The sequence below is a fragment of the Eumetopias jubatus genome, unplaced genomic scaffold, assembly GCF_037043125.1.
Source record: "Eumetopias jubatus isolate StellerSeaLion01/CBP00866 unplaced genomic scaffold, mEumJub1_p1.0 scaffold_6, whole genome shotgun sequence".
NCBI classification, from domain to species: Eukaryota; Metazoa; Chordata; class Mammalia; order Carnivora; family Otariidae; genus Eumetopias; species Eumetopias jubatus.
Window position 1 is genome coordinate 117432749 of NW_028274812.1, and position 25558 is coordinate 117458306.

The 25558-nt window shown below is 38.9% G+C and overlaps 1 protein-coding gene across 1 annotated transcript in view; it reads right to left on the reverse strand.

Moving 5' to 3' along the window:
* Positions 1 to 25558, reverse strand: part of BLTP3A (bridge-like lipid transfer protein family member 3A) — a 62839-nt gene that overhangs the window by 32894 nt on the left and 4387 nt on the right. Inside the window, exons 2-4 of the mRNA XM_028120595.2 lie at positions 2379 to 2541; positions 2240 to 2278; positions 1448 to 1539 (exon numbers count right to left, since the gene is read on the reverse strand). Of these exons, the coding sequence (XP_027976396.1) occupies positions 1448 to 1539; positions 2240 to 2278; positions 2379 to 2541 (294 nt within the window). The remainder of the gene's footprint in view (positions 1 to 1447; positions 1540 to 2239; positions 2279 to 2378; positions 2542 to 25558) is intronic.

Sequence of the window (25558 nt, forward strand, 5' to 3'; positions counted from 1 at the left end):
ATAAAGGAGAACAACAATATGTTTAAGGGTTAATGGATATGTTCGTTGCCTTGATTGTGTTGATTTCGTGGTGTATGCATATGCTAAAACTTATCAAACTGTATACTTTGTATATGTAGTCTATTTTGTGTCAATTACACTTTAATAAAGTTGTTAAAAACAACATGAATTCAAAATGATAAACCTCCTTCATCCTCCCCTCACCCCCACAAAAAATCTTAGAGATTATTGCTAATCTATTATTGCTAATAAATGCATTAGGAAGAAAAGAATTATAAAATCCCTGTTTTGCAGCCTACAATGAAATAACAGATCTATACAACTATCATCAAATGGTTATCAACGGTCCTTACACCATGAGGTGAAATAGATAAGGAATTTAATCACAACAGATAAATCAAACCATCATCATCTGAATCCACTGATTAATCTTAACCAAAGGAACATTTTGTCCCTCCTGATATGTTACAATAGGAAATACATGGTACAATTTCTAGAGCATTCTTACCAAGAAAACAAAAAACAAAAACATTTACTCAAATCAAGCCTTTAAATCTTACTATCGGTTTAAATGAGAAACATTTAAAATATAACCTTGAGGCCACAATCAGCTGAAATACAAAATGTGGGAAATTCTTTAGAAAAAACAATCTAGTTTCTACAAAGAATAAATGGTTTATTAAAGACTGGGGGTGGGGGATTGTTTAGAATTAAAGAGCCTTAAAACGCAAATCCCTAAATGCAATATGTGGAGCTCTTCGGAGCCACACTGCATTGGAAAAACTATTTTAGAGACAATTCAGGAAAATTGAATATGAAATAAGTATTAAATAATATTAACAAATTCCTATTAATTCTATTGATTGTGATAATAGTATTGTGTATTTTTTCTTTCTTTCTTCACAATCCCTGTCTCTTAAAGACACAGTATCCAGGGCGCCTGGGTGGCTCAGTTGGTTAAGTGACTGCCTTCGGCTCAGGTCATGATCCCAGGGTCCTGGGATCGAGTCCCACATCGGGCTCCCTGCTCCGCAGGAAGCCTGCTTCTCCCTCTCCCACTCCCCCTGCTTGTGTTCCCTCTCTCGCTGTGTCTCTCTCTGTCAAATAAATAAAATCTTTAAAAAAAAAAAAAAAGACACAGTATCCAGAAGTATTTACAGATGGAATCATATGGTGTCTGGGATTTGCTTTCAAATACTACAGTGCGCGCGCGCGCACACACACACACACACACACACACACACAGCAGCAGGAAAAAGGTGAAACTAGAATGGCAAAATGTTGATAGCTGTTGGAAGTTAGATCTTAGTTGCATGGGGGTTGATTACACTATTCTCTCCACTTTAGTGTAGGTTGGAAAATTCCCAAAATAAAAAGTTTATTTTTCACTAAAAGTTGATATGGAACAGGTAACATGTTGGAAATAATAGGGACCTAAGGAACTAACCTCTGTCCTGAAGCGAGGGCAATGGGAGACTGTCCATTTGGGGGCCGAGGCTCCTCACATGTTTTCATCTCCACCTCTACCTTATCCAGACACTGAAATAAAAGCCACGGAGAGCTAAGCATCTGCACAAAAACCTACACAGCACACACTGAGTCTTATTCATCCCTATACTCTACTGCCTAGTTGAGTGCTGTGCCTATAGAGAGCAGACAATAAATGTTCATTGAATGAATGAACAAACTGAAATGCAAGAAGAGGCCTCATCTTCCCTCTTCCATGTCCATTAGCAGCAGAACTCCAGGACAAGCATGGGATTAGCTCACAGCAGAAAACTAAAACATAAATCCAAGTTACAGAAGTATTACTATCCCTGGGGATTCCAATCTTTGGATAAAGACATGCACTGATGAGTTCCTGAAGGGCTTTCAGCTGATAATCACCCAATAGTCAACACAAACCAAATTTCTAATTTTTTCTCTGTCAGGATTCCAAAGGAAATCTAAAAGTAGAACCTGGGCAGCAAAATTTGTTATAAAAAACAAAAGGCAAAACAACCAACTCAGGACTCCTGTGTCTTGTGTCTCAGTGCTAACTGAGATTAGCACAGTAATTTCAGAATAAGCCCAGACAATAGTCCCTCTGTCTCAGAGAGAAGCTCACAGGCCAGACAGAGCAATCACCACTCCCAAAAGGGATAGCCTGTCAGGACTCCTCCCCATTTCCTCTCAGATCTTTTAAAACCCCACCCCAACCATCCCTATTTGATTACTTGCAATCAAGAAAGGCCATTACCAAGCAAATGGGATGTGTCTTCAACTTTGTCCACTGGATCTGAAAGAGGAAAGCAACACTCAGGGCTGTGGGAGCTGCCCCTCAAGAAAGCATGCCTGCTGGTCAAGGACAGCAACAGCACTCTAACCCCCATTCTCACCCGAATGGAGGCCCTGTTGCAGTAGACCCGAGTAATGGCTAACCAGGTGGGCAGCTCCAGCACATTCTGTAGAACCTCTTCATCCAGCTCCAGGTTGGTCAGCTGACCCTCCCCTTTCAGGGTGCTCAAATTGATTTTGTCCGGGGAAAGATTCTTGGTGAACCTGAAAAGAGTAAAGATAAGAAGCTATTATTTCCATGGAAATCCACAAAATGAGCATTATAGCCAACACTTTTCAATTTGGAGAAAAGAGAAAGTTAAAGAACCAATGTTGACTAATGACCACACTGTCTCTATGCCAAGTAAGATGTTAGGTCAGACCTACCGTTCTACTCATGATTGCGTCACCTTTCTACTCAAGCACCTACGATGGGGATTCTGGAGAAATGGCTATCGAAGTGGCAACATAGCCTTTGGTATTTCTGAATCCCCACATTAAAACAGAGCAACTAGATAACACCACAAAAAGCCCACGAATAACATCCGTAACAAAACTAGATGATAAAGCATCCTCATAAACCCCCATATAGAGAAAAACATCAATGGCCGGAAGACACAAGTACTATAAGCAGCTGTGCAGATCAACATAAAGGGAAGCAATAGGTCATCTGACAGACCAGAGAACGGAAGAACCCCAAATAACCAAGTTTTAAATGAAAAGCAATGCGGGCCAATCTGATCACAGACTGAAACTAGTGGGGTTGAGTCCACTGTAAGGGGTCCCCAGTGAGGCCTAAAGGACCTGGAGCAGTCTAGCCTTACAAACTCATGGAACTAACCAAGGCTCCTTCCTAGGCAGGGCACTAACGCTGAAAAGAAACTGCTGAGAGGAATCCAAATTGAACAAGATAGGGAAAACAGAAACAAAGAGATGGTACAAACAAAAGTGGGGGGGAGGGGCAGGGAACAGACCAGGATATCTCAGAGAGCAAGTTACATTTTTTAACACTACTTGAAACAGATGAGGGAGCTCTATGAAGTTAGAATGTGGAACAGTAACAGGCTAATTGTTGGCTTGTTAAGTAGGGTCAAATGAAATCCCAGACCCTTACACATACCTTTACTCATGTGATCCAAGAACACCCCCCTCCCCACCTATAGTCCTGCCAAAGGGAATAAGCCTGAATCGCATCATGCAACTAGGTCCAGTTGCTAATTTGTAGGAAATACAGAGGACAGAGGGAAACTCCTGAACTGCACCATAAGCATGCAACCAGCAAAATACAGATCATGGGAAACTATATAGGTCAAGTGGCCTGGACATAATTCCCACAGGTCAGTCTTTGCACTGTTCCGCACTTAGTGTCTCCAGTCTGCTCATGTGCTCTTGCCACCCCCTTTCCTGAAGCATCCTTTTTTTTAATTTTTTAAATTTTTTAATTTTTAATTTTTTAATTTTTTAAATTTTATTATGTTATGTTCATCACCATACAATACACCATCAGTTTTTGATGTGGTGTTCCACGATCCATTGTTTTTGCATAACACCCAGTGCTCCATGCAGTACGTGCCCTCCTTAATACCCATCACCGGGCTAACCCATCCCCCCACCCCCTCCCCTCTAGAACCCTCAGTTTGTTTCTCAGAGTCCATCGTCTCTCATGGTTCGTCTCTCCCTCTGATTCCCCCCCTTCATTTTTCCCTTCCTTCTCCTAATGTCCTCCATGCTGTTCCTTATGTTCCACAAATAAGTGAAACCATATGATAATTGACTTTCTCTGCTTGACTTATTTCACTTAGCATCATCTATACCTTCAGTGCCATCCCAATCAAAATTCCAATGACATTTTTCAAAGTGCTGGAACAAACAATCCTAAAATTTGTATGGAATCAAAAAAGACCCCGAATCACCAAGGAAATGTTGAAAAAGAAAAACAAAGCTGGGGGCATCACGTTGCCTGATTTCAAGCTATATTACAAAGCTGTGATCACCAAGACAGCATGGTACTGGCATAAAAACAGACATATAGACCAATGGAACAGAATAGAGAACCCAGATATGGACTCTCAACTCTACGGTCAAATAATCTTTGACAAAGCAGGAAAAAACATGCAATGGAAAAAAGACAGTTTCCTGAAGCATCCTTACCACAATCTACCATTCAAGGCCCAATGCAAGACTTCTCACTGAGGCTCTTTCCCTCACTGCTGCAACTCACATGAAACTTTTTTTCTTCTACATCTCTGGACTCTGTTACACACATTTAAGTCATAATCACAGAGGGTCTTGGGATATTTTCTAATTCTCTCCTATGTAACCACCCTATGTGATTAGATATGAAGCCCCGTGAGGTCAGGAGCTCAGTCTTAGCCATCCCTCCTAAACAAAATGGTCACCTGACACACCTACATACCTCTCAGCTAACTATCCTGCTGGCTACCTACTCCCAGCTCCCTTCTCCCATCTTTTTGGTTAGATCAATTTAAGGCCAGTTCCTCACAGCATATCCCTCTCTCCTGTATGACAAATTGTCTATGACAAATCTCATGCCTGTAATTCTCACTGTTGCTGCCTCTCAGAGTCACCACCTTCCACCCCAATAATGAATTGTATTTTGCCCTCCAACCATACCTATACTTAGCCCTTACATATATTAGATGCTAATAATTGACTTTAGAGTTACATATTATTTACCAACTTTTATTTTTTCACATATATCCTTTCCTATGACTAAGCTATATTTTAGTGGTTTTGGTTTTCCTTGGACAGTAAGATCGTGATATGCAAGAGTTTTATCTTCAGTTTTTTTCTACAGTGCCTAAAATGGTACTATGTAAAAAGGTTCTTTAACAATTTTTAAATGATAGTAAAAAAATTTTTAGAAGTTTATAAACATGCAAAAAAATACAACATGATATTAACGGATTCATAGGAATGCATTGGCATGATGACAAATCAGGAAACTGCTTACCCCTGAGACAAGGGGAAGGGTCCGCAGGAAGCTGCAACTATACAAATAACACTTATTTGTCACGTTGGGAGGTGACTGTATGGCTATTCATTATATTACTCTCTAAACCTTTTTGTAAAGCAAATATTTCATAATAATTCCAAGATCTCTATAAATTCCCTACTATATGTACTTACTGTTGGGAGAGCTACTCCTCCATGGGTCTCTCATACTCCTACATGTCTTGCTGAGTATGCCAAAAATGCATGACCCTGACCACTCCTTACCCAGGCCACTTTTCAGAACTGTGTTTGAAAGATCAGCTTTGGGGGATGACGTAATGTGCCCCACCCTAGGACATACAGCAGGCTTGCTTACCACTTACTATAAAAACAATGGATTCCCCAAGTTCAATGTTCCATTCCTATAACATATGTGCAAGCATCCATCTGGGCCCATTCGAGTCACTCCAATGGGACTTATGGGGGCAAGGAGAACTAATGCAAACATATGCTTATGCTATTTGCTGGACCATGAGTAATAAAGTCCTTGGTCTCTGATCCAGGAGTCTCTTGTGCTCTGTCAGCCTCCATGAACTACAGCAGGCTAATTATTAGCTTCTAGGCAGGATAAAATAAAATCCTATACCCTTACACATACTTTTACTGACTTTAATTCATAAAAAAAATTTTAATCAATATTTACTGGGTATGAGCCAATTTTATTCTCTGGACCCAAAAAAGACAAGCTTTCTACAATGGCTCCTATCCTCTGAAAACTAACTTGCTACAGAGGGAAAGAGAATTTCTCTTTTCCTTCAAAGAATGGCCATCTACAAGGAAATAGGACTGGGTGTGAAATAGAAAAAAGAACATCTTACACACTTCCACTACATAAAACAAGAACAACAACTGAAACTAAAGGAAGATATAGTACATGCCCCTTAGGAACCTGGAGGAAACACAATCCTGCAGGAAGGAAAGGAAGGCAGAAAACAGAATTCAACATTATTTGTACTCATTAGGTACAGGTAGGCTTTCTTTTTCAAGCCCCTTTTATATTTAAATAAGATATTACAATTATTTACTTCTAGCAACCTTTCCTCTACACTTAAGTATTCAGGGAAGCCATATCAGCTCACAAATTGGGGTGAGGCATCCTTCAGAAGTATTAGTCTTAAAGATAAGAATTTTTGAAGACGTGTGGCGCCTAGGTGGCTCAGCCGTTAAGCATCTGCCTTCGGCTCAGGTCATGATCCCAGGGTCCTGGGATCGAGACCCGCATCAGGCTCCCTGCTCCGCGGAAAGCCTGCTTCTCCTTCTCCCACTCCCCCTGCTTGTGTTCCCTCTCTGTCAAATAAATAAATAAATAAAATCTTTAAAAAAAAAGAATTTTTGAAGATGTAAAATTAGTTTTGAAGACTGTAACTGTATGTCTGTTCCTTTCCTCCCCACAAATTGTGATAAGACCCCACCTCCCTGCCTCAACTGGGAAACATGGTAAGTGTGAGTCACTGTCAAGAGATGGGAGTAAGGACTCCTTTAACATGCAGGAGAGAAAAGGCTGAAAATCACAAAGACAAATTACTTTTCTTTATGATAAAAACCATTTTTAAGAAAAGAAAGTGATAGGGACTTTTTGAAGTATGTTCCTCTCTGAAAAAAAAAAAGGAACATACTTTGAATGAAACATAAACACAGATCTCTTTCTATTTCAATGTATCATCCTCCATTCCCAGTATGCCTATTTCTATCCTTTCCACCCAGGTGTCTACAAATTGAAATCTGGACAAGTTTAAAACTGAATTAATGTTCCCCAGAAAGCCTTTCCATTATATCCCACTATAGCTCCAAGAACAGATTTTCATCCCTTGTCTCTCTAATGCTATAGAGAACTGAGGACAGGGAACAAAATTATCAATGAAGCTAGTCAAAATCAAGCTTGTAAAGACAAGACCAACCAACTGAAAACAAAAGGCCCATAGTTGGTAACCAGCAGAATTCTATGAACTTTGTAACCATGCCATCTGGCAAATGACAGCACTGACTTCTTCAGGGCAGTTCTGTGGAGGAGAGAACCCTGTGCCCAATTTATCCTGATAGTAACCAGGCAGACTTATCTTGGAAATAAGTTCAAGTGTAAACACCAGCCAGCCAGGACAACAGACTAATCTCAGTGAGGATGCTCACCAGCCTCTTGGCATACTACAAAACCCAGGAGAACCTGTCTTCCTACCCCAAAGTGGATGAGATGTGGATGAAAAGTGATCATTCATATTTCCAGGTAGGGCATACAAGATAACCAAGAGGATAAACTTCCTTTTATTATATAATTTTGGCTATCAGAATAAAAAATCTCTCTAGAGATTACCTGTAGGTCTGCTGGACCACATGGTTGTTCTCCCCTAACAGTAATAATGATATATATTTGCTTTTTCATTTACCAATTTACTTTTAGTATTCAACAAAAGATGGATAGCATATTATTAGCTTCTCAAAAAACGCAGTAAGAATTCCTCAACTGATTTTGACTGCATTTTACAGTAATAACAAAGAATTGGTAAAAAGGTAATCCATGGGGCCTGATGTGGAGGATTGTGGAGGTTTGCTCAACCAAGGAAACCAGATCTGAGATCTGATCTGAAACCACTTTATTCAGCATCTGTGTTCCTAATTGAGGATAGTATCACTGATTCCAGGGTTGTTGAAAAGGCTAATGGAAGCCTGCTATTTATTCCACTTCAAGTATGTGGGGAAACATTTTTCTGGCCATCTGTCACTGTTACAGAGCATAGAGGCTAAGATGAAATCAAGTTGGAGAAACAGATTTTGATCAGGTTTCATCTCTGCCAGGGGATTGCAATCTGCCAAAGAGACAACAGAGAAAGACTCTCAGACATCTTTGTGAAAATGTACCACAATGTTAGGAAGTGAGAATTCTTAGATTTTCAGACTCACAGAATTTCAGAGTAGAAGGAATCTTAAATAATCATTTAGTACAAATCTACAATTTGCAAATGGCCAGTGAGTTAAATGACTTGTCCAGCTAGCCAGTGGTAAACCTGCAATTAAGTAAATGCCAGAAATGAGACTTAACCCAGCATTCATTCAATTTTCTACCCTGTATCCTGTAATTCAACACTTTTATTGTTAATAATACAGTGAATAAGTTGCATAAGCAGTCTGCTTCAGGTCCCACAGAAATTGAACGCCCACAAAAGCAAAAATGTCTGCAAATACACTTCGTTTCCTTCACTTCTTTTTCCACTAAGGTGATCACAGCTCAGGCCTTGGTTTCTAAGCTTCCTACCCAAATCCATATCAAAGTATTTTCACTGCCCAGCCACACCACAGGCATATCTTTTAGCAAAAATATAACACATCAAGCCATTGGTTTAAACACAGGACCCCTAAATCATCTAAACAAACCATCTCAATCACTAAAGTAGTTAACATTATTCCATCCTGGATAACGTGATGGAATATGCCATTCAATCTTAGACGTTTGCCCTAATAGGTTTTACTCTCAAAACTTCTACATGAACAGATATATGCCTTTCTTAGAAGAAAATTCTCCTTCTGGATTTTGGTTTTCAAAATTTTTAATTGTTTCATTTAAGGTGCAGTTTATATACAATGGCTTATTTCTGAACTTTATATTTTGTTCTGCTGATCTACTTATCTTTATGCCAATACCACACTGGCTTTATTATGGTAACTTCATTTTAAGTCTTAAAAATAAGTAGTATAAACTTCATTTTTGCTTTTTTTCCCAAGATTATTTTGGCCATTCTAGGTCCTTTTCATTTCCATATAAATTTTTTAATCAGCCTGCCACTTTCTATTGGGGGGGGAAGCAACTGCTGAAATTCTGATTGGGACTGCATAGTTGAATTTGGGGAGATTTGACATATTAACAAAAATGAATCAGCCTATCCTTGAACATGGTATACAATCAAAGTAGGCATATTTATTTGGATCTTTTTTAACCTCTCTAGGCATATTTTATAGTTTTCAGTATACATCTTTTCTTCATATATATATATGTACAGTAAAGGAATATTTACTATTGTAAAGGAAACTAAAATTTTTTTCTAGTTGTTTGCTGCTAAAAGATAGAAATAAAAGTGATATTTTTATATTGACCTTTTCTTTAAGATTTTGAGTAATCTCTACACCCAACATGGGGCTCAAACTTACAACCCCGAGATCAAGAGTCGCACACGCCACCGACTGAGCCAGCCAGGTGCCCATATATTGACTTTGTATCCTACAACCTTACTAAATTCAGTTATTAGCTCTAGTGGTTGTTTTGTAGGTTCCTTAGGATCTTCTATGTAAACAATTATATCTGTGAATAGAGACAGTTTTACTTCTTCATTTCCAATCTTTATGAAAACTGGTATTTATATATTGATCTTGTACGTTGCAACCTTGCTAAGCTAACTTATCAGTTCTAGTAGCTTTTTTTTAAAGAAGCCGTTAAGATTTCTATATAGACATTCATGTTGTCTGCAACATCTCTGTCAGGCTTCTGTTACCATGTTAAACAAGATGGGAAGTGTTTCCCTTCTCTATTTCCCTAAAGAATTGGTGTTAAATGAGTATTATTTCTTACTTAAATGTTCAAAAGAAGTCATGAGGGGCACCTGGGTAATTCAGTCAGTTAAGTGACTGCCTTCAGCTCGGGTCTTGATCCCAGGGTCCTGGGATCAAGCCCCGCATCGGGCTCCCTGCTCTGTGGGGAGCCTGCTTCTCCCTCTCTCTCTGCCTGCCGCTCCCCCTGCTTTGTGCTGTCTCTCTCTGTCAAATAAATAAAGTTTTTAAAAAAAAAAAGTCATCAATAAAGCTATCTGGACCTGGAGTTTTCTTTATTAAAAAAGGTTCTGATAACAAATGTAATTTCTTTAATAGACATAAGGCTACTCAGATATTCTATTTCATTGTCAGTTCTGGTAAGTTATGTTTTTCAAATTATCATGCGCATTTCATCTAAGTTGAATTTTTTTGACAAAGATATTCATAATATCCCTTAGTACCTTTTAACATCTGTAAGATCTATCTATATCCCCTCTTTCATTCCTGGTAGTATTTATGATTTTTTTCTTGATCAGTTTCACTAAAGGTTAATTTTTATATTTAAAAAAAAACTTTTGTCTGTATTAATTTTCTCTATTTTTGTCCTATTTTCAATTTCAGTGATTTCTACTGTTTTTCCTTTATTCTACTTACTTGGATTTATTTTGTTCATCTTTTTCTAGCATCTTAAGTTGGAAACTTCAGTCACAGATTTTTAAACTTTTTCCTAATATAAATGTTTAAAGCTATATATTTCCCAACACTCATTTTATTTGCTATATCCCACAAGTTTTGATATGTTGAATTTTCATTGCCAACTAGCTAGAAATATTTTCCAACTTCTTTTATGTTTTCTTTGACCATGAGTTATTTAGAAATGTATTTTTTTTTTAAAGATTTTATTTGACAGAGAGAGACACAACGAGGGAGGGAACGCAAGCAGGGGGAGTGGGAGAGGGAGAAGCAGGCTTCCTGCGGAGCAGGGAGCCTGATGCAGGGCTCGATCCCAGGACCCTGGGATCATGACCTGAGCCGAAGGCAGACACTTAACGACTGAGCCACCCAGGTGCCCCTAGAAATGTATTTTAAATATTCCAAATTTACAGGGCCTTTCTAGTTATCTTATTGGTATTGATTTTTTTTAAGATTTTATTTGAGAGAGAGAGAGAGAGAAGAGCATGAGAGGGGAGAGGGTGAGAGGGAGAAGGAGGCTCCCCGCTGAGCCAGGAGCTGGATGTGGGACTCGATCTCAGGACCCCAGGATCACGACCCAAGTGAAGGTAGTCGCCCAACCGACTGAGCCACCCAGGCACCCTTATTGGTATCGATTTTTAATTTAATTCCATACTATAGTCAGGGAATATACTATGTAACTTCCCAATATTATGAAATGTGTTGAGACATATTTTATAGTTTAATGTAGGGTCTATTTTGGTGAACATTCCCTGTGCACTTGAAAAGAACATATATTCTTCAGTTGTTATGTACAGTGTTCTATTAGTGTCAATTAGGCAAGGCAATGCATAATGTTACTCAGATCTTCTAATTTTTTTATATTTTTTGTTTTGTTTTAAAGATTTTATTTATTTGATATTATTTGTTTATTTGAGAGAGTGAGACAGAGTGCATAAGCAGGGGAGAGGGAGAAGCAGGTTCCCCGCTGAGCAGAGAGCCCCACATGGGCTTGATCCCAGGACTCTGGGATCATAACCTGAGCCAAAGGCAGATGCTTAAGTGACTGAGCCACCCAGGCGCCCCAGATCTTCTATATTTTTATTGATATTTCTCAAGTTGTTCTATCAACTACTGAGGGAAGAGTATTAAAAACACCCAACTATAATTGTGGATTTGCCCTTTTATGCTTTTTTTTTAAGATTTTATTTATTCATTTGAGAGAGAGAGCCCACAAGCTTTTAATTGTTTTGTTTCGTGTGTATTTTTTTTTTTTTTAGATTTTATTTACTTATTTGACAGAGAGAGAGAGATAGCAAGAGCAAGAACACAAGCAGGGGGAGTGGGAGAGGGAGAAGCAGACTCCCTGCTGAGCAGGGAGCCCAGTGCAAGCTCGAGCCCAAGACCCTGGGATCACGACCCGAGCCGAAGGCAGACGCTTAACAACTGAGCCACCCAGGAGCCCCTCATGTGTATTTTTCTTAACTCTTGTTTTTTAAGATTTTATTTGAGAGACAGAGAGTACACATGTGCACACATGGGCGGGGGGAGGAGGGAAGGAGTAGAGGGAGAGGAAGAGAGAGAATCTCAAGCAGACTCCCCACTGAGCACAGAGCCCAATGTGGGGCTTGATCTGATGACCCCTGAGACCATGACCTGAGGCAAAATCAAGAGTCAGACGCTTAACCAACTGAGCCGTACAGGAGCCCCTTGTTTCATGTGTATTGAAGCTGTTTTATTAAGTTCATATACATCGACTGAGTCTTTCTGATGAAATGATCCTTCTACTATGAAATGTTTCTCTCCAGTAGTAAACTTTGTCTTGAAGTTTATTTTGTCTGATAATATAGCCACGCCAGCATTCCTGTGCTTACTGCTCACATGATGTACCTTTTTTCATCTTCTCACTTTCAATCTGTGTTTATCCCTTTTTCATCCGGTCTGACAACCTATGCTGTTAATTGGAGTGGTCAATCCATTTACATTTAATGTAATTATTGATACTGGTTAGATTTTGGTTTACCATTCTATTTGTTCCATCTGGTTTTTTCCTCTATTCCTCCTTCGCTGCCTTCTTTTGAGGTTAACCTATTTATTTTTAGTGTTTCATTGTAATTATTTTATGGGCTTTTTAGTTTTATCTCTTTATGTGTGTGTGAGAGAGACAGAAAGAGAGAAACTGCTCTAGGGATACAATATGTAAACTTAACACAATCCACCTACAGCAAATATTGTACTTCACATAAGAATGTAAGAACCTTTGCAAAATAGTTCATTTACTGCCCTTCACCTTTTGGACTATAATTGTCATATTTATTACATCTACAGTAGTCCCCCTTTATCCACAAGGGCTACATCCTAAAACCCCCAGTGGATGCCTGAAAATGCAGATATACTGAATCCTATATATACTTTTTTTTTCTATTAATACATAACTGTGACAAAGTTTAATTTATAAATTAGGCACAGTAAGAGATTAACAATAATAAAATAGAACAATTATAACTATATACTCTAATAAAAGTTATGTGAATGTGGGCTCCCTCTCTCAAAATATCTTATTGTACTGTACTCACCCTTCTTATAATGATGTAAAATGATAAAATGCCTACGTGATGAGTTGAAGTGAGGTGACTGACGTAGGTACTATGACACAGTGTCAGGCTACTACTGACCTTCTGATGATATGTCAGGAGGATAATCCGCTTCTGGACTGCAGTTGACCACAGGTAACCGAAATCATAGAAAGCAAAACTGTGGATAAGGGGGACTACTGTACTTATGTCACAGACCTACAACTAGGTCTTGTCTTTTAAAGAAATTGAAAATAAAAAATATATAGTCTTTTACACCTACATTTCCAGTGTTCTTCACTCTTTCCTATAGATCCAAATTTCCATCTGGTATCATTCCTCTCCAATCTGAAGAACTTCCTTCATTATCTCTTATAGTACTACTAGGATTCTCTCAGTTTTCATTTGTCTAAAAATGCCTTTTTCTATTTTTAAAAAACATTTAAGCTGGATATGGAATTCTAGGTTGAGAGCTTCTTTCAGCATTTTAAAGATATCATCCCACTGTCTTCTTGCCTCTGTTGTTATTGATGAGAAGTGAGCCGTTAATTTAGATCGTTGTTCTCCTTTGTGTGATAAGTCATTTTTCTCTGGCTGCTCTCAAGTTCTTCTCTTTCTCCTTAGTTTTCAGCAATATGACTGTGATGTGCCTGGAGTAGTCTTTGTATCTACTTTGCTTAAGGTTGACTGAGCTTCTTGGATTCTATAAATCTGTTTAAAAGTTCTGTTAGAACCTTTAGCCATTATTTCAAGAACAGCTCTATTCCAATTAATTCATATACCATATACACATTCATTTTTTTATTATGTTAATCACCATACAGTACATCACTAGTTTTTGATGTAGTGTTCCATGATTCATTGTTTGCATATAACACCCAGTGCACCATGCAATATGTTTAAAATGTGCAATTCAATGGTTTTTAGTATACTCACAGAGTTGTGCAACCATAAGCTCAATCAATTTTAAAACGTTTTCATTACCCTCTTCCAAAAAAACCTGTACCCTTCAGCTATTATCCCCATTTTCCCTATTTCCCCTAACCTGGTAACCATTATTCTATTTTCTGTCTCTAAAGATTTGCCTATCCTGGACATTTAATATAAACAAAATTATATAACATATGGTCTCTTGTGACTAGCTTCTTCCCCTTAGCATATTTTCAAGGTTCATCCATGTTGTAACAGGAATCAGAACTTCTTTCCTTTTTATGGTTAAAAATACTCCATTATATGGATATTCCACATTTTGTTTATCCATTCATCAATTGATGAACATTTGGGTTGTTTCCAGTTTGGGGATATTATGAATAATGCTACTATGAATATGCAAGTACAAGTTTTTGTGTGGACATATGCTTTTATTTCTGTTGGGTATACATGTAGGAATGGAACTGCTGGTAAAATGTTAACTCTTTACTTTTTCAGGAACTGCCCGGCTGTTTTCCTTAATGGCTACACCATGTTACAGCCCTACCAGCTGTGTTTTAGAGTTCCAATTGCTCCACATCCTCACCAACATTTGTTATTATTTCTCCGTATCTTCACCAACACTGTTATTATCTGTCTTTTTTTATTGGTCATCCTTATAGCCATTCTAATTTTGATCTGCATTTCCTTGATGGCTGATAACATTGAGTATCTTTTCATATGTTTGTGGCCATTTATGCATCTTCCTTAAAGAAATGTCTGGGGCACCTGGGTGGCTCAGTCCATTAAGCGTCTGCCTTTGGCTCAGGCCATGATTCCAGGGTCCTGGGACTGAGCCCTGCATCAGGTCCCCCACTGAGCTTCTCTTCCCTCTGCCACTCCCCCTGCTTGTGCTCTCACACACTCTCTCTGTCAAATAAACAAAATCTTTGGAAAGAAAGAAAGAGAGAGAGAGAGAAAGGGAGGGAGAGAGAGAGAAAGGTCTATTCAGATCTTTTGTTCATTTTTAAATTGGGTTGTCTTTTTATTGTTTAGTTGTCAACCATTATTTCTTCAAATATTTTTGTCTTGTTTTAGTTATCTACTACAGCATAACAAATCACTCCAAACCTAATGCCATAAAACAGTAAGCATTTTATTAAGTTCATAGACTTTGTGCATTAGAAATTCACTCAAGGGACAACTGGGATAGCTTTACTCTGATTCATGAGTTTGGGGGTTTTATCTGGGACACCAAGAATAGCTGGGAACTGGTATCACCTAGTGGCTTCCTCACTTCACATGGTTGATTCCTAAGCTGAAATGTCTCAAAGGCCAGGCTGAGCCAGAACTGTTAACTGGAGCTCTGTGTAGCTTGGATGTCACTTCCATCTCGATTCTATTGGCCAAGAGAACACGTAGGATGGTAGATACCGCTGCAGCCATCTTTGGAAAATACAATCTGCCAGATGTCTTCTGCCTCCTTTACTTCTAGGACTCCAATTACACATATATTAATATTGTCCCACAGTAACTGAAGCTCTTTTTTTGTTTTTTAATCTTTTTTCTCTTTTCTTCAGAGTGAATAATTCCTGCACTCTATTTTCAAGTTCACCAACCCTTTCTTTAGCCATCTCCAATCTGCTGTTAAGCACATCTAATAAATTTTTCATTTCAGGTATTATACTTTTAAGTTCTAGATTTTACATTTGGTTCTTTTTATAGTTCCCACTTCTCTGCTGAGATTCTCCATCTGTTCATTTATTATTACCAAGTTTAATGTCCTTGGCTGATAATCCCAACAGCTGAGTCATCTTGGGGTCAATTTCTATTGACTGCTATTCTCAACAATGAGTCACATTTTCCTTCACTGCACATCTAGTTATGTTATTGTATACTGAACATTACTGAGATTCTAAATTCTGTCAATCTTCCTCTGAAGAGTGAATTTTATTCTACTGGGAAATTAACTTGGCTAGATTCATACTCCAAACTCTGTCTCCCCCACAAGGGGCAGCAGTTAAACCTCAGCTCAATTCATTCAGCTTTCCAACTACTGCCTTTTCTAGGCTCCATGAAGTCTTTCCCCATGCATGTTAAGGATCTGGACAATTTAAAAGCAGATTTTAGGGCTCCCTTTCCTGTTCTCCCTCCTTTCTGAGCTTTCTGCCCTCATTCTCCAGTCCCTCTTATAGTCCTGAACTCCATCCTCCAACTCCCCAAGCTAGTAAAACTGTAGACTTCTGCTTGAGTTCTAGCCACCACCCACCATGCAAACTGGGGCATATCCTCAGGCAAAAGAATTGTATAAATGAAAATCATGCCCGGTACAGTTCCCATCTTTCAAGTTTCCTAACAATTTCTGCCTCATTGTCACTTTCCAATGTCTTCAAGTAGTTATTTGTTTTTACATACTGTCCAGAGTTCATAACTGTTATCTCAGAAAGGGCTAGATCAATATAAGATATTCCTCTATTATTAGAAGTAGAACCCTTTTCTACTAGAAAAGGTATTTTCTCTTTGGTATTTTTATCATTGGTATTTTATCTTCCCCAAGAGGCAACCATGATGGATTACCAAAAATACATATGACCAGATGTACACAAATGTACCATCTCAAAAAAGTATGATAGGTGGTAATAGATAAATCATCCTCTTGGTCTTCTAGTGAAGTGCTTATCATAAAAAAATTGAAACAGGGGCACCTGGGTGGCTCCGTTGGTTAAGCGTCTGCCTTCAGCTCACGTCATGATCCCGGGGACCTGGGACTGACCCAGGCATCAGGCTCCCTGTTCAGTGGGGAGTCTGCTTCTCCCTTCCCCTGCTCTTGTTCTCTCACTTGCTCATTCTCTCTCTCTGTCTCAAATAAATAATCTCAAAAAAATTGAAACTAAGGAATAAAAGAAAAAAGGTATAAAAGAAAAAATTATTTTATATATACTTTATATATACTTTTCTAAAACTTGCTTTTATTTTCAATGAACAATATATCTTGGGCATTTTACACTGTCAAATTTTTATGTACTTTTTAATAATTGGGGGGTTATCTACAAGCAACACCTCTGTATGGAGAATTAAAATTTATTTAATAAAGTCCCAACTGATTGCTCTTTTACATTAATTTCATTAAAAGCCCTACTGGTTTTTCTTACTTGTTTGATTCCTTCTGTAGAATGATTTCATAAAAGTGGAATTGTACATTTTTACATTTTGACAGATATTGCCAAATTTCCCTCTATAAACATGGTACTGATTCACTCTCTACAACTGTAACCAATTATACATATTTCCCCACACCCATGGTAGTTGTGTAATTGATGACTTGAAGCACTCCCATTTACCCTACCTTCCCGTCCCAATCCTAGGCCAGTTGATATTCTGGAGATTATGCTCTCTTTCCTTAATGTTCATCATTCTAATGTATGAACATTAGCCCTGATGAACATTCTAATTCTCTTCCTTAAGCCTGGAGCCTTGCTAAAACCTAGCCTGTTTAGCTTAAGCCCCAATACCTTGTCTGGTTTGAACCAGTCTTTTTTTTTTTTTTTTTTTTTTTTTTTTTTTAAGATTTTACTTTTTCAAAGTAATCTCTATACCCAACTCGGGGCTTAAACTCACAACCCTAAGATCAAGAGTCACATGCTACACCAACTGGGCCAGCCAGGTGCCCCAAGCCAGTCTTCTTCTAGAACTGAATACTTGCAATCTGATCCACTAGCAAGGATCTACGCATGTAAGGCATGTTACATATGGACTCCTCATCTAATTGACCTTTAACATATTTGAGTACCACCTGGAATTATGGCTGTAATTTCTTATCCAATATCTTTTCCACATACCCTTTTCCTGGTCATCCTAGAATTAGGACTAAAATAGTGGGGGCTCCTTAACAACTGTAACTCAGAGACAGCTGCTCTCTTCCCTCTCAATTCTTTAACCATTCAGTTCCCATATTGACAGGGTGCCAAATTCTCTCCCTATATCAGCCTTGAAGATATTACACTTCATGTCCCAAGTCTTGGCAAGTCTCACTTTATCAGAAACACTCCTTGTCATCCTAACATATTCCCTTTAATTTCCTTTGTCCTTCCATGTCCTGACAATTCCCAAACTTACATCAAGAGCAGAATTAATGATATCTGAGTATTATATTTCTAATTTAAGACTTATACCTAGGCTCTTGGATTAACCAAAGTGAAACTGCAGTTGCTAATGCTTAGAAGAGGCCTATTCTACTAACGGGCATTGTTGGTCATTCACTACTGAATGTGAACAGATATATCTTCATGGCATAGCCTCAAACAATTATTTGAAGAAGTATGACATATAAATTATCTGAGCTTTGAAAACTGCTCAAGAAGGAAACTGAGAAAAAAAAGATTTCATACACGAAGCTGTCCTTAATTTTTGAGCAGAACTGGCCCTAACGTATGCTTATTTTAAGAGGCAGAGACTGCTCTGGGGCACCTGGGTGGCTCAGTTGCTTAAGCATCCGACTCTTGATTTTGGCTCAGGTCTTATCTCAGGGTCGTGAGTTCAAGCCCCACATTAAAAAAAAAAAAAGGCAGAGACCGCTCAAAATGAGCCATGTTTCACATCTGGTGGTGAAAGAAAAGCCCTAGCAATTGAGAAAGAATGCTCAATTAATGTGTACTACTTTGAGTAGTTTCCCCTGCAGAGATCATTCAATGAACAAATACCTAAGATAGCGGCACATTCACTGACTGAAGTAAATAGGTTCAAACCACGTAAGTAGTTGTGGAGGAAACAAAAGAGCTTAAAATAAAAACGAAGGTCTCTAACTCCAAGGAGGACTAGGTGCTCCTCAAGAGCTATAACTGTTTTCATTTAGATCTGTGTCTAGCACAAAGTCTAGGATAAGAATGCTCAACCGATGTTTACTGATAATAATACAAAGCGAATAAATGATAATTGCCAAATAGATGGAATGAACTAAAGGGTATATCCAACAATCCATCCATATTCTTTCACATACTGTAAACCAACCATAATACTCTGATGAACCAGACATGTTAAATCAGGTTTAAGAGTGTCATATGTAAACACGGAAAAAAATTTATCCGTGAAGCTGAGGTAGAAGGCACACCCTTCCCTTTAGAGACAATGAAAAGTGCAAAGTTTCTAAAAAGGAGAGAGAGAGACATTAGTATATTCTAAAAGCTCTTTCCAGAAGCTTTTACAATAAAAAAAATCAGGAAAAATTAAAAAGGATGACATTTCTCTGAGAACAAAAATTATTTTTAAAATAATAGCTAACAGGGACGCTTGGGTGGCTCAGTTGGTTAAGTGTCTGCCTTCAGCTCAGGTCATGATCCCAGTGCCCTGGGATCAAGTCCCGCATCAGGCTCCTTGCTCAGCAGGGAGCCTGCTTCTCCCTCTGCCTGCAGCTCCCCCTGCTTGTACCCTTGCTCACTCTCTCTCTCGCCCACACTCTAACAAATAAATAAAAACTTAAAAAAAATAAAAAATAAAATAATAGCTAACATTTAATGATTGCTTACTTTATTCTAGACACTGTCCTAATAAGCACTTTGTTATACATTTTTAATTAATTTATTTCTCTCAATGACATGATATAAAGGACAACTATTATCTCCATTTTATAGAAGAGAGAACTGAAGCACAGAAAGGTTAAATAACTTGCCCAAGATCATAGCAAGCTAGGATTCAAAATCAAGCAGTATGGCTCAAGAACTTGCAGCCTTAACTACACTATACCATCTCCCTGACTTTTTTTTCCCCTCTCTCACTTTTAACAAAATCAATAGAGGTGTAGAGGTTTGGAGTTTCAATTGCCTCAGACCCAGATCAATGGCAACAGAAAACAGCTGAGCCCGATCTAGATGCCTGGTCATAGTATACAGGCATCTATGATCCAGCCTCTCTCTATCTTTCCAATATCGCCTCTAGCTATGTTCCGCCCTCAAACCCTACGTTCCAGTGACACAGAACTATATGCAGTCCCTTCTGTTTCTTAACTCAGTACCATTACTAATGCAGCTCCCTCTGCCCAGCATCACCTTTCTGCCCCTGACTATCTGTGCCCCTCAGGTTCCACAGATACTTCTTAATGCCTTACTGGGCTTACTGTTTACAGGTCTGTTTATTGCTGTAGGCAGCTGAGTCCCTGAAAGGGAATCTTGTCTCATTTGTTTTCAAGTTGCTAGTGCTTGGCATACAATTCAGGTGGTCAGTAAAAGTTTTCTGATAGAATCAGTGAATAAATAGTCTCAGAAACAGAGTCCTCAAGGCAGCCCAGGGTATGGGGCTATCTGAGGGGAAGGCTAGACTCCCTATCTGAGAAGGGCTGACACACCACCTGGGTAGCTGACCATCTAACTATCTTGTAGCAAATCTTCCTCTAAGAGACTGAGGACCCTCTCCTGTGGCTCACGGCCAACTTCACCTGAAAGGAAGGGAGACAGTGAGGACTCTGCTGAGATTCAGGAAAACGATACCTTACAATACACTGCCAGGCCTCTAACTTCACATCAGCCTCTGTTAAGACATTTTCTCAAATGAAATGTATTCCTGAACTGCAGTCCCTTTTTTGACCTAAGTTAAAACAAAACAAAACAAAAAAACACAGATTTCAAAAAGAGAGAAAGAAGGAAACAAAATGAAAAGAAAAACAGATGTCTCTTAGAAATGGGAAATGCAGGTGGTGGCTCAGTCAATTAAGCATCTGCCTTCAGCTCGGGTCAAGATCCCAGGGTCCTGGGATTGAGCCCCGCATCCGGCTCCCTGCTCAGCGGGAAGTCTGCTTCTCCCTCTGCTTCTGCCCCTGTGCATGCTTTCTCTCAAATAAATAAATAAAATCTTTAAAAAAAAAAAAAAAGAAATGGGAAATGCATGTTTTCAGCTCTGCCGGAGAAAGCACTAGACCAGAGGGCTGGAGGCACTCAGCTTCAATGAGCTTAGCCAATCCTTATGGGGATTTTCTATATATTGGAAATCTCCAACTTTCAAAAGACTCAGACATGCCACAAATGGCTGCCCAGCCCCCTGCCCCACCCCAACTGCCACAGAAACCAGTTTTGGAAAATCAAAAACAAACTGGGAACTTCCAGAGTATTTGTGGAATCAAAAGCTATGAAATTAAGAGTAACTTAGGGGAGCTGACCCTGAATTAGAACTGGTCTAATGAGAGTGGCATTCCTTCTCCAAAAATGTTCTCTACGTTCCCCCACCCCCGCCCCCCGTGACTTAGCTGAAATGATATATCCTAAAGAACTGGGAATTCTGGTGCAAAAGTGAGAGGAGCAGGGCAGGCAGGCCTAGGAGGGCGGTATGGTAGTGAAGGGCTAAGGCTAGAATTGGGGCAACGGGGTACATGAGGAGGACCTTAGGAGGTGGGAAAGACATCAAGGGAAGAAAGAGTGTCAAGAGCAAACTTCAGCTGCTTTAGAATTTAGTCTAAGTCAGTGATTCTCAACACTAACAGACTCAATTCCACGAGTAGCACTGCCAAGAGTGACGTTTTCTAAAATAATGACAAACACTTGGTAAAGTTCAAAGCAATCTTCCCCCATGGTAGGTGCAGTCTGGAACATTCACTACAGTTTAAAGCTTACAATATTTTGTGTTTATTACAACAGAATTAGATTCTAGGTTTATATAATTTAAATGGGTAATTAACCTATGCATCTAACAAATATGCAAAACTCAAAAAGAACAAAGGACTATGCTTCTTTATGGGAGATTATTCTGCAAACTGGATGACATCAGCATCTCTAGCCCACTGACTAAATGCTGGTCACACCCCTTAATCACAACCACAAAAAGTCCTTGCTGAGATACAATGATCTCAATGATCTAAAACACCTTACTCCAAGAAATGGGAGAGAAAAAAGTTTTTTCTTCTTCTCCATCTCCACTCTTTCAAATGGTTCCCCAACAACCAAGACACAGAACTCCATCTACTGAGCTTATATTATATACAGTTAACCCACTATGGGTTTTGTGGGCTAACGTGGAAACCTACTCAACATTTAATACACTATTTCTACTGGAATACACACGCCAAATCCCAAACTTAGCAATAAAATTTGAGAACATACCACTTCCTAAGTCAGAGACTTAAATACACTGATCTCTCACCATCAATGTTCTAATTTTTAAAATGATAGGCTGACATCCAAGCTACACACGACCAACGCACTATAAAGACTAAGTATACATGTAAAATGATCATTGCTGTGGGCAAATAAAAAATGTCAATCCAACAAATATTTTATAACACATCTAGTCCTTATTTTTATGGCAAGAAGCTACAAACAACATACCCTTTATCTAAATTCTAATGTGTATTGCTTTACACTTAAATTTTCCCCTTTACTATAGATACTGATTGATTCTACAGCTTATAAATACTGAAAAATATTCTTTAGTATCTATAATCAGCATCAGTAGCAAATACTTGCCTCATCACACAAAAACAAAAGGTCCCTTAACAATACTAGGTGAAACGGGTTTCCTTGCCCTTCTGCTCCCCCCACCACTATTCCCACTCCCTACGTCTAAGGTTCCCTGAATTCCAGCCATATGCTCCCATTCCACACACCTTCTCCTGCACCAACTCAAAGCACCCTCAAACTCTCTGATTTTCAAAGCAGCCAAGGGACCACAGTCCCCGCCATCATAGAGGGTATAGATAATTGAGCTGTGATGAAAAGAATCTTTTTGGGGGCACCTGGGTGCTTTAGTCAGTTAAGCATCTGCCTTCAGCTCAGGTCATCATCCCAGGGTCCTGGGATCGATCCCCCAAGTTGGGCTCCCTGCTCAGCGGGGAGCCTGCTTCCCCCTCTCCCCTCCCCCCAACTCATGTTCTCTCTCCCTCACTCTGCTCTCTCACTCAAATAAATAAATAACCTAAAAAAATAATCTTTTTTTTTCTTTCAATGATTAAAGCCATACTTACAGATTATTCAACCAGGTTCTAGATTAGGTGAAGGTAACTAAATGACCACTGATTTTTTTTTTTCACTCTAAGAATATAGTATATGATTATGCTATGTTCTTAGGTTATGTATAAGTACATCCACTAGGACCCAACCCCATGTATATATTTCAGTTATTTCACCCATGCTGAGGTCAAAGTTTCCTCTGTAGTATGCCTTGATAGAAAAAAAATGATAAACAGAAATAGCCCTTGTTCCCTTCTCTCCTTAAGCACTGATACAAAGAACATTCATCTCCACCTCTCTGTATTACAATGTTAAATGCAATTTCTAAATATTCAAAGGTCTAAATCCTTTAGATACCTTAGGCACAACCTTAAAGACGCTGAAAAGTATTATCTTCAGAAACTAACAGCAATCTCTCGAGTAACTTTAACAAATACTAGATAAATAATAATAGTCACTGTTTACTGAATACCTTTTCAGGACCACTTTTATAGGGGCGTCTGGGTGGCTCAGTCAGTTAAGCGGCTGCCTTCGGCTCAGGTCATGATCCCAGGGTCCTGGGATTGAGCCCCGCATAGGGCTCCTTACTCAGTAGGGAGCCTGCTTCTCCCTCTCCCCCTGCCTGCTACTACCCCTGCTTGTGTTCTCTCTCCATCAAATAAATAAATAAAATGTTTTAAAAAAAAAAAGACCATTTTTATAAATGATTTCTAATCCTCAAAACCACATTGTGCATTATTATTCCGCATTTTACAGATGAATAAACTGAAGCTTCAAGAAGCTAAAAGACTTGCAGAACACACAGCTTATAAGGGGCAGAGTCAAAATGCACAGCCACCTTTTGGAATCCAAAGTCCTGGTTCTTTCTGCTACATTGACGTGCCTCTCAATCAATTTTTCAAAGCAGGTAATTTCATTATTTGTGAACCGTACATTAAACTGTTGTGTGTCAGATACATAAAACAGTACTGCTTTAAATTCTTATTGCTTTTAAATACTACTTAAACACAAGACATTTTACAATAAACCTTGGAAAGCTGTAAAGATTGTAACACAAAGGCTATGAAATTCAAATTTTAGTTCCTTTAGTAAAGATGAAATGGTACGCAAATGGGGTGCCCAGCTTTCAGAACAGGATGAAACAAATATCCAAGGTATTCTGAAGACCAAATATTTAACAAAAGCCCAAATGCCTGAAGAACACCATTCTCTTTCTCTTAATGTACATGAATGCTATTCTGACAGGGAGCTAAGCCTCAGATCCATTCCAAGTAAGAAATGTTATGGGTTGGGGTGCCTGGGTGGCTCAGTCGGTTAAGCGTCTGCCTTCGGCCCAGGTCATGATCCCAGGGTCCTGGGATCGAGCCCCACATCGGGCTCCCTGTTCCACGGGAAGCCTGTTTCTCCCTCTCCCATTCCCCCTGCTTGTGTTCGCTCTCTCACTGTGTCTCTCAAATAAATAAATAAATAATCTTAAAAAAAAAAAAGAAGAAGAAGAAGAAATGTTATGGGTTAGGGGCACCTGTGTGGCACAGTCGGTTAAGCGCCTGACTCTTGGTTTCAGCTCAGGGCATATCATGGGTAGTGATCTCATGTGTTGTGAGATCAAGCCCCACATCCAGTTCTGCCCTCAGTGTTGAGTCGGCTTGAGTTTCTCTCCTCCTCTGCTATTTCCCCCTCCCCCATGCACATTCTCTCTCTCTCTCTCTCTGAAATAAATCAGTAAATCTTTAAAAAAAAAAAAAAGGAAAAAAGATATGCTATGGGATAGTAGTTATAAAGTACCCTAATTTGAACAGTGCTCCAACAAGATCTTGTGTTTTCAATGTTCTGACATTTTCTTCTGACTAAAATCTACCAATAGATCAGAATTTAAAAACTAAACAGATGTGAAAATAAAGCGGCCATCTGGTTTACCACAGATGAAGTAAAAAAATTTTCAAAACACAGCCGCCAGAATGGCTAAAATGAAAGAGATGAAAATACCAAGTGTTGACAAGGATGTAGAACCACCAGAACTCTCAAACACTTCCAGTGGAAGTGCAAATTGGTATAGACACTTGGGAAAACTGTTTAATAATATCTCTTACAATTTAACATGTTCATATCCTACAACCCAGAAATTCTGCTCCTATGTATATCCCCAACAGATATGTGTACATTTGTTCACCAGAGGACATATACTAGAATGTTCCTAGCAGCACTGTTCATCATAGCCCTACACTGGGAAACTAACCAAATATCCATCAATAGTAAAATATATAAATATACTGAGGTACATTCACATAATAGAATGCCATACAGCAATAAAAATGCAGAATCTACAACTTGATGCAACAGGGTTTAATCTCACAAAAATGTTGAGCTAAAGAAGCCAGACATAGAAGCATTAATACAATATGATTCCACTTACATAAAGAACAAAAACAGATAAAACTAATCTGTGTTGTTAGAAATCAGGACAGTGGTTACCCCTTGATAAAGACAATGACAGAAGAAGACACAAGAGGGCTTCGTAGGTGCTGGCAATACTGTTTCTTCACATGGATGCTGGTGACAAGGGTATATTCAATTTGAAATATTCAGTAGATGAGAAGTGTACAGCAGCAGAGTAGTAAAGAGAATCAGAGT